At 42.1% G+C, this 9,811-nt stretch overlaps 2 protein-coding genes across 3 annotated transcripts; one reads left to right on the top strand and one right to left on the bottom strand.

Moving 5' to 3' along the window:
• Positions 1-681: 681 nt before the first annotated feature.
• Positions 682-5,755, bottom strand: LOC135489578 (ADP-ribosylation factor-like protein 3). Its single transcript, XM_064774980.1, has 6 exons — positions 5,687-5,755; positions 5,077-5,226; positions 4,651-4,767; positions 3,707-3,757; positions 2,883-3,068; positions 682-2,333 (listed from the first exon to the last, which is right to left on the bottom strand). Exons 1-6 carry the CDS (start codon positions 5,687-5,689, stop codon positions 2,274-2,276), a joined length of 567 nt encoding a protein of 188 aa, XP_064631050.1. The 5' UTR covers positions 5,690-5,755; the 3' UTR covers positions 682-2,273.
• A 96-nt stretch (positions 5,756-5,851) lies between these two features.
• On the top strand, positions 5,852-9,669 carry LOC135489184 (protein TEX261-like). Of its 2 annotated transcripts, none has more exons than XM_064774403.1 (6): positions 5,852-5,969; positions 6,669-6,748; positions 6,945-7,098; positions 7,393-7,460; positions 7,652-7,766; positions 8,125-9,669. In XM_064774403.1, exons 1-6 carry the CDS (start codon positions 5,900-5,902, stop codon positions 8,244-8,246), a joined length of 609 nt encoding a protein of 202 aa, XP_064630473.1. In that variant the 5' UTR covers positions 5,852-5,899; the 3' UTR covers positions 8,247-9,669. The 2 variants fall into 2 exon arrangements, with proteins under 2 accessions (XP_064630473.1, XP_064630474.1); XM_064774404.1 differs by having other exon boundaries at positions 8,128-9,669.
• The last annotated feature ends 142 nt before the right edge of the window (positions 9,670-9,811 follow it).

The following is a 9,811-nucleotide window of genomic DNA, read 5'->3' on the forward strand; positions in this document are numbered from 1 at the left end:
TGGTTATAGCTTCTCCCCCCTATTTTCGCGACTCATATGCTGGTGTTCAGATTTTCTGGATGCGCTCAATCAATTAGGTTTTCGAATGGGTGCGAGCCGCACTTTCTACACTCCGGACAGTGGACCGGCCTCCTTGGATGACGTAATAGGCTGCCCAGGAAGTTTACATGCAGCTCTGGGCGTGCTAGCCCACATTCTCCAGAGCAGACATAACATTCAAGCGCAGGAGCGCCTCACCTCACTACCGCCAGAGTGGGAGTTGTATTACACCTCCCTGGCCAAAGTTTATGGCCAGCCCATCAAATAAGTGTTATAGTAATTGTAAAACCTTTCTTATGAGTAGCACTGTAATGTGTAATTCTTGGAATTAAGTGTGCGGGGAGAATGGAGGATTAAAAGTAGACCGTGGTAATTTTCCACGATTATCCACCGGTATCTTATCTAAACCCAAATCCAATAATCCTGCACACTTAATTCCAAGAATTACACATTACAGTGCTACTCATAAGAAAGGTTTTACAATTACTATACAACATAAGCACCGGTCTGCTGTGCTTCTCTTGTAGAGACATGGGTGAGCTTGTATATCTTGCTGGTGGCCGGTCTCAAGGATAATTGAACTCGTCCAGGTGGTTTCGGGGATAATCAGACTTGTTCAGTAAACAAAGTAATCGATGTATGGAAAGTTTCTCATTTTAATACACATAGACATTCACATCATACATTTGTCTTCAACCTCGTCACCAAGATCCTCCACATTACTCTTCATCCCACTGTGACACAGCACAGGGAGCAGGCAATGTGTAGGAACCTGGTATCGAAGATTCTAGTACAGTGGACAAATTGACCAACCAATAGCTTGAGCTGAATTCACACAGGATGTTAAGCTGCATTAGCTTTTTCATTGAACACTAATCTGTTACAACACTTGGCCCCTATATATAAAAGACCTCAGCATTCCTATAAAAGACCTCAGGGCCCCTATTTCTGATATGTGTTTTTGCTAATCAGCCATATGTATTCACTCCATGTCTTTCACTTTGTCCAGGTAACTTTTGAAGCTAAACTAAAACAGAAGTGAGCTGTTTTTTCCTCTGTAAGAAGTGAGCTGTTTTTTCCTCTGTAAGAACGGCTTCCAAATTACAACTGCTTCGACGCAGTTGAGATTTCACCATATAAGAATAATTCAACAACAGTTTTGAATAGATAATAAACTTCACTCAAGTTTAGGCCGCACTGCTGCAAAGTCACAATGTTTCCCAATTGCTAAGAACTTCTGTAACAAAAAAGAACTTGGAATTCTACCACCCAAACTTAGCTACAGGAAAATTCCCCCTTATGGACATGCGAGTGATCAGGGACGGATATGTTTCTTTCAAACATACAGGATGACACAAAACAGATATACACATCATGTATCCGAGTATCACCAATAAGGTGGGATCATATGGACGGCTTAGCTTTAAAGTTTATTCATAGACGGATTGTACAATCTCAATTTTTCACAGGCATACTATCATATCCTATGCTGGCAGCTAACATTCTGATGCAAACATCATAACCCAATAGGTTTAACAATGGAAAAGGTATATCGCAAACTAATTCTAGGAAAAAGGTGATGTGTGTACTAGTACCCTGTTTGAAAATAAAAGACCCAACATAGCTCCTCAAATGTAACAAAGAGTCTCCAGCATGGTGCTCTTTCTCGTCGGAAAATGCACAATGTTTATTTAATGCCATCATGAATCGAACGTCCGGAACTGGTCATGCTAATGGTGGGGGAAATCATGATTTATACCCATCTTAATCTAAGTACTGACCACAACTTGGACGACAATATACAACTCATTTGATTAGTAGATATCTGAACCCTATGCAAACTCCTCTAGGCACAGACAAAGTTAATTTGGAGTGACTGTGTTTTTGCCTCGAAATGGGATCCACAACATACATCCAGTGAAAAAAAACAGATTTGAAAAAATACGCCAATGTCTGGACAATATTCAAGTTCTAGAAGTTCGTTCACATTGAAGCTTTCCCCCCAAGCTGACAGTGACAATCTCCAGTAGAGTAAAGTGATTCACGTCTGTTTCCTTGGTTTAAAGGTATGGTCATGTGACTCCGATTCCAAATTGAGGGCAAGATAATAGTCGAGTTCGACTGGGACCTGAGGGGAGAGCAGGAGTGTCGCGACAAGACATTTATCGCCCAGAATGTTTGGAAAAACATCCAAGTTGTTGGACCTGTTGAAGTGAGTGGATGGATTCGTATATTCATTTTTTCTTGCTTTTTTCCGCTCCTCTTATTGCTGTTAAAACCCAATTGACACCAGCCTGCAAGCAGAAACAAAGTTAGATGGATTGCACGCCTGGGTGATGGTGACTGCTTATATTCTCATTCAGGATGAAGTTTACCAGTCACACGATGACAGGTTGCAACAAACACATGAATGAAGCACAAGTTTAACCCTTGAACCACCATGAATATAACCAGCTTAGTTTTTGAATTATAGAGAACTGATAACATACATATGCAAAAGAGAAAGAAAACCAGGCCTGCGTCGATCGACATGTAGAGCCACCTCCATGTGGGGCTGAGCCACCTCCATGTGGGGCTGAGCCACCTCCATGTGGGGCTGAGCCACCTCCATGTGGGGCTGAGCCACCTCCATGTGGGGCTGAGCCACCTCCATGTGGGGCTGAGCCACCTCCATGTGGGGCTGAGTCGGCCAACACACACACTTCACAGCAGTATCATGTCATATTGCGAGACAATAGGGGGTCATTAATGGCATTCAACCAAGTGTTTCTACTCTTTGTGATTGTGACCATACAACCTAGAACAAGCAGTGTCATTTTCCTATAGCTGGGAATGTGACTTACTTCTAAGCCATCACCTTTAACTGCTGAACAGCCTTGTATCTGCCATGGGCGATCTTTGATCGATGTCAGATTCAGGTCGTTAGCGATCACATCTGGTGTTGCTTTGAAGTCTAGATCTTGTTTATTGGCAAATATTAACACCGGCACTCCCTTCAGCTTCTCTTCTTCTAAAAGTTCAGCCAATTCCTGCAATATAAAGATAAAAGTTAAAAGATTTCTGTACTAGTCAACGGTTGAGGTTTAAGTTTTCGATGGAGTTGCTATCAGTGCTGCAAGATGTCTGCTGATACAGTGAGTTGCTATCAGTGCTGCAAGATGTCTGCTGATACAGTGAGTTGCTATCAGTGCTGCAAGATGTCTGCTTATACAGTGAGTTGCTATCAGTGCTGCAAGATGTCTGCTTATACAGTGAGTTGCTATCAGTGCTGCAAGATGTCTGCTGATACAGTGAGTTGCTATCAGTGCTGCAAGATGTCTGCTGATACAGTGAGTTGCTATCAGTGCTGCAAGATGTCTGCTTATACAGTGAGTTGCTATCAGTGCTGCAAGATGTCTGCTTATACAGTGAGTTGCTGACTGTCACAAAACACTGGCATAGTGCAGCTTGCAGATAAGTACATGTAGGCTCCCTGTCCTAATGAAATGAAGAGTTCAAACTGCAATGATTGTGTGAATTGGAGAAAAAAGCTCTGGTGGGGGGAGGGAGAATGACAAGAGAATTTCAAGCGTGCATCAGGAGTGTGACTCGTCTTGTTGGTGCTCACAGATTCTCATGTAGAGTGGACATTTTTCCTAGAAGGACGATTGACAGGACATGTACTTACCTGGCCAGTCTCTTCAAATCTCTTTTGATCAGAACTATCAATAACATAAATCTGAAAAACACCAACAACATTTACACTCAATTATAGTTCATGAACCAAATGAAGGCTTTCAGATACACTTGATACTGGTTCTTTGGGAGCATAGCAAATGATAGTGATTTTTAGGAGCGAGGTGAGACACTTTTTGTAATCTTGAGTGTGAATGTAGCGAGGAGTGTTATGGCACATTCAGGTCAAGGTGACACTCACATTCCACCCAAATTCAGGCCAGTCACACATTTCTCTTAGGCTACTGAAAGTTAAATTATGGTTCTAGTCTAAACATTGATTCACCTGGCTGCATTGCTTTGGGTTTAACATTGATCCAGTTGTCATTCAGGCAATGTTGAAAGCTTTCCTATCCTGATCTCCACAACAGATCAACAGTCTACACATTACAGTGTCCCCACTAAGAAAATCAAATAGGAATATAATATGCGCACGTAACCTTTGAACTGGGTATTTTTTTAGCTTTTCAAGTTTTTTTGGTGGTAGCCTTCAAGCTTTTATCCACGGGTTTTTGGTCCCATAAAACTAGGAATGGGAACACCAGCAGGTAATAAAACCAGATAGGCCACCAAAGGCTGCCAAATGAGCCAGCAGGGCGATCGAGGAAGTCGAAAATAATTTATTGCTTGAAAGCGATTTCTAAACATTTCCCGCCGTCTTCAGCGCACTGCAAATGTGCCACTTTAGCCCGCACTGAGCAACTCTTTGTGGTACAAGTACGCGGTTGGCGATCTGTTAACATGAGTACATCACGTGTTACTGGGAGCGGCATTGTAACCTAGTAACAATGCATGCAAACCCATCACGTGAAGTCATGTGGACACCAGGTTGCGCTGCATAAATTACCAGGAATTAGCATTAGTGAGAACCCTGCACATAGTCTCTCATCAACTTACAAGTACGTCCACGTCCTCGTAGTAATTTTTCCAGTACGGTCGTAGTTTCCGCTGTCCACCTATATCCCACACATTCATCTTATAATTTGAAGATTGAACACTTTTGATATTAAAACCCTGCAACAAAACGTGGCACAGTATTAGAGGGCAATATATAATGACAGTCCTGGTCCTCGCCTAAAGTTGACAAGTTGTGGCACATGTCTCTACTTCAGACAATCCTATTCCTCAGACGGTAAAAAACGCCCGATTCAATTTCAAAGCCGAAATACCAACTCAACTGACAGCTTCACTGAACAAGTTGCCTTGGTGCTCGAGTCAGGCTGTTTCAAAAATACCTTGTATTGTTGCCTAAGTCTTCTTTTTTAGTATTGCTTCTTCTCCACATTCTGATAAGTGGTCCATCATCTCTATTGGGGGTCTTACCTGCGTTGGAGTGATACGGTGTAAGTCTTGTTGCTCGGATGCTAAAGCCTTGAGTATGGTTGTTTTGCCAGCATTGTCCAAGCCCAAGAGAAGGATGCGAACCTCCTTCCCCTTTTTCCCCTTCATCTTCCGTAAAATATTCAGCAGTCCCTGAAGAGATACATCATGCATGATATTGATACAGTACAGGAGCTTTCCTTGCCAAGAAACAACCGAGGACATGTCTGCTGTCATGGATGGATATCGGATAAGGTCGAGCACTGGGAGCCTTTGTTCCACCAGGTGGACGCATGACCGCTCAGCGTTCACTGACAAAGGCCATTCCCAAGTAAATCACTGGCCACTGACACCATTGCAAATGATGGTGTGCGTGTGATTGATCATCACGTGATGTAGGCCTACCATTGAATGATTGAACATGTTGAAAGCACTGCATTTTTCATGCGATCGCCAAACCCTGCATTGTTTTAGTGACCATTTGCATCGTTCTCAAAGAATAGAAACAATTAAACCACAGCTTTTTGGAATCTGCATGTAAATATTTATTGGACTATTTAAATCACGTATCCACATCTAATTCAGTTTTCATATAAATTGGGGAAAAACGGACCATTTTTACAGCCGGAAAGCTTCGCAGGTAACTATGTCGTGACGTCACCGAAATGGCGAAGAACGTCGATCCGCGGCGAGATTGGAAGTAGCAACAACGGAAAGTTTTTGGCCACGGCCAATGTGGAATTAGTTTACAGAGGTTTATCAAAAATTAATTATTTTTTTTAATTAGGAAATTTTGCCCGGTGCCACACATCAGAAACGTCTTAAAATGTGGTTTATATACCTTTTGAGTTGGTTGGCGTTGATCATACAGATAACCTTTATTACCCTCTCAATAGGTATGCAATATGCAATATGCAATAGTGTGACCAATTGTAGAGAAAACGATGGGTCTTTTGTAGTTTCTTTCTTCCAAATCCAATCCAATTCAATTCCATTTCCACAGAAGCAGTAGGCCTATCAGGTATATCTGGCCGGCTCCGAGTATGACCATGACGGCATGAGTAGGCCAGGCCTACATTTTTTGGTTCACCCTGCAATGCTGTGCATTTGATGTGATGTGCAGTAATCATCATGGTAATGGGTCTAACTACAGAATAGCCGGGACAGTAGTAGCTCATCCTCTGTCCCTCTGTACATTACACATTCCTATTAGCACAGACGACAGAGTGTCTCGGGTATTCGACTACAGTTGCTCCTGGTAATGCAAGGTCCCTGGATCTCTGGCTGGCAGTGGTACAGGCATATCTGGCGAAGGGGCCTACATGAAGACGACAATAACGATGATACATGATAACACTGTCTAAACACATGTGCTATCCCAAATAAGCCTCATAAGGACGTGTGTAGTTGAATATTGAAGATGATGTTGAGGTTGTAACGCAAAATATAGAACAATATACAGTAGAACCTAGTGTCCTTAATAGAGAGGTGTCTGCTAAGGGAGGTTCTACTGTACAACAATGTCCCGATGTTAATGATGTTGCGGTATCATCATCTTGTTCCCTTAACTGAAGTTGCTTTACTTGTCTTTGCAGCGGCTGGTCTCTATTATCTTGCCGAGTTGGTTGAAGAATACACTCATGCCACGGCCAAGGTCATCAAGTATATGATTATTGTAAGTATGGGGCTATTGTCCGTGTTGATGGGGCATTCGCTCTGCTTGTTTTGTAGCAGAAAATAAGTTTAGGCGAATTCGTGGAACAAGTCTTTCTTCATTCCAGTCCCTAATTGAGTGCAAATTTCATTTTAAGTTAATAATCAAAAGAAAGTTTACCACTGATATGTAGGTAAATCGCAATGTTATCTTGCAGAGTGTGACGGCTGTCTATGTCGGCTTGTTCCTGTTTGAAGAGCTTCCGCTGTCGCTGATTGGCACAGGATTCCTTGCACATGGCGTTTATTACTTGTTGCTGCAGACCTTCCCATATATCCTGCTGACATCACCATCGTTTATTGTCTCTGTTGGTAAGGTAGCGCCCCCTTTCTGCTGTGTTCATGACCCATCCTAACTTAAGGTATCGGGATTATGGGAAATTAGCTTTGTTAAGTACATTCTAGCATCCTTTGTATACATTCGCATTCACGTTAGGAAAAATCGCCACCAGGTCGAGCAAATTGTCGCTGTGGACACTGTATGTGGAGAACTAAAGCTACTTTCTGTCAAAATCTTCTCACATGACAATGCCCAAAGAACCTTCTTTTCAATCATTTGTTGGATGTTGGTTGTCTTCTAACCCAACCCGATTCTCTTTATTTCAGTTTTACTGGTCGTCCAACACTACTTAGCATTCTCCTATTTTTCAACTGTTTGGTACCCATTTTCTGAGGTAAGAGTAACTTTTTTTGTCAAAAATAGTCCTCTTTTCTACTAATTTCTAAGGTAGATAAATTGTGCTCTTTTCAGCGTGCTGATTATCATGAAGTAGCCGACAGCTTGTCTCTCTGCACACAGACTGAAAGGCCCCAGGTACGCCTCTGTTGATACATGCCCTATTTATCAGTTGTCATCTTTTTGCAGGTCCTGGCTTTTTTCACACTCTGTCTGTGGCTCGTACCGTTCATGTTTTTTGTGTCGCTGTCTGCCAATGAACTTGTCTTACCAACTTTAGCCGAGCAGGCACCCCAGCAACCAGGTAAGCTAACCAATCGATACATTCTAATGTTGTCTGAGGAGTAATGATTGTGTTCCTTGTCAAGGAGAATTTGACTGTTCTTGGAATTTAGTGCAATGTATTGAAAAGTAACTTTACTTGGCTGAGAAATGCAATATTCTAATTAATCGGATATACATGCACAGCCTCTCTTTAGGCCTACTTCTAGCATGCGATTGGGTGACACCATGCTCTCTCCTTGTTATTCACCCGAGCCTTCAGTTCACTCCAGTCACATAATCGGCTTCACCTCATTCATGGGACTCGAATATATTTTTTATTCTCCCATGGAGTGAAACTTTTTCTGTTTTCCTGACCACCATTTTCATCAATTTTTCAGTAGAAAAAGAAGATATCGTCACTAATTACTTCATGAAGAAGAGCAAGAAATATGGCTTGCTCTCCTTCTTCAAGTTTGCCCAGGATAGTTTGCTGCCGCAGCGTGTCAAGAAGCAGTACTAGGATAGGAGGCCATACTCTACTGATATGATCATATCAATTGTTTCCTAAAGATACTGTTAGGGTGATACCCTCAGCAGTGAGAGGACACTGTGCTTCATGAAGATGAGACCCTGAGATTCGTGTCAATATTGCTCATTTGGTGCTCAAGGACTTGTGGTTCATCACTTCACTGGTTTACTGCCAGCGCCACTGGAATAGACTTTCTACAAGATAGTCGCATATTCATGAAATAGAGTCCATCAGTGACTCTCCCTAGTGTGTACATGGTCATGACATTGAAGCAGAAGGAGCTTCGAAAGTGGTGAAATATTCATAATCCTGTTTAGTTGGACTAAGTGGACCTAATCACCAGTTTTTGCATGGATCAAAGATCTTGTCTTGATGCTTTGATTGTTGATGGTTGACCTCCAAGGGAAGTCACTACAACATCCATTCATGCTGGTTTCTTGATGGTTGACCTCCAAGGGAAGTCACTACAACATCCATTCTTGCTGGTTTCTTGATGGTTGACCTCCAAGGGAAGTCACTACAACATCCATTCATGCTGGTTTCTTGATGGTTGACCTCCAAGGGAAGTCACTACAACATCCATTCATGCTGGTTTCTTGATGGTTGACCTCCAAGGGAAGTCACTACAACATCCATTCATGCTGGTTTCTTGATGGTTGACCTCCAAGGGAAGTCACTACAACATCCATTCATGCTGGTTTCTTGATGGTTGACCTCCAAGGGAAGTCACTACAACATCCATTCATGCTGGTTTCTTATAACCCTCCTCACATGTGACAAGGAGATGAAGAGATTAATCCCAGGTTGGTCGTAGTGACCCGCCCTCCTGTAGGAGTTCACCTACCCATTACACAGTTTCGACACAAACAGCACAATGAATGTATATCACACATGATATGAATATACATGTGTCTGTACTGCACATGGACACTCAAGTGTTTTTTGTACTGTACTTACATGTAGCAGTGGTTGCGTACAAGTCCCTGCATACTGAGATTTGAATTGGGTTTGCTACAGATGAGGACATCTGGCATTTTAAAAAGCTTACATTATCTCGGCGGCGTCAACATGGTCAGTGAATGTGCTCTCCCTTTAATGAAGACAAAAGTCTACCTTGGGAGGAGGTGGTTGAGATTTTAGAGAGGTCTGTTATCAACCAGTCCTGCACTTCTATGTTCATACATGTATGTATACTCCTGTACTTCTATGTTCATACATGTATGTATACTCCTGTACTTCTATGTTCATACATGTATGTATACTCCTGTACTTCTATGTTCATACATGTATGTATACTCCTGTACTTCTATGTTCATACATGTATGTATACTCCTGTACTTCTATGTTCATACATGTATGTATACTCCTGTACATTTTATAGCTCACTATCATAATTATACAAAGAAGACATTATACAGCAAAGTGATTTTTACTTAGTTACTTCTGCCCTTCTATGGAAGAGCTTCGATCTCGCTGTGCTCGAAGACTGGCCCAAGTACCCTACTTGGTAAAGAGGTTCCATCTATCTGTGCTCCAAGACTGCACTACTTGATAAC

The sequence above is a fragment of the Lineus longissimus genome, chromosome 6 (assembly GCF_910592395.1).
Source record: "Lineus longissimus chromosome 6, tnLinLong1.2, whole genome shotgun sequence".
Lineage (NCBI taxonomy): Eukaryota > Metazoa > Nemertea > Pilidiophora > Heteronemertea > Lineidae > Lineus > Lineus longissimus.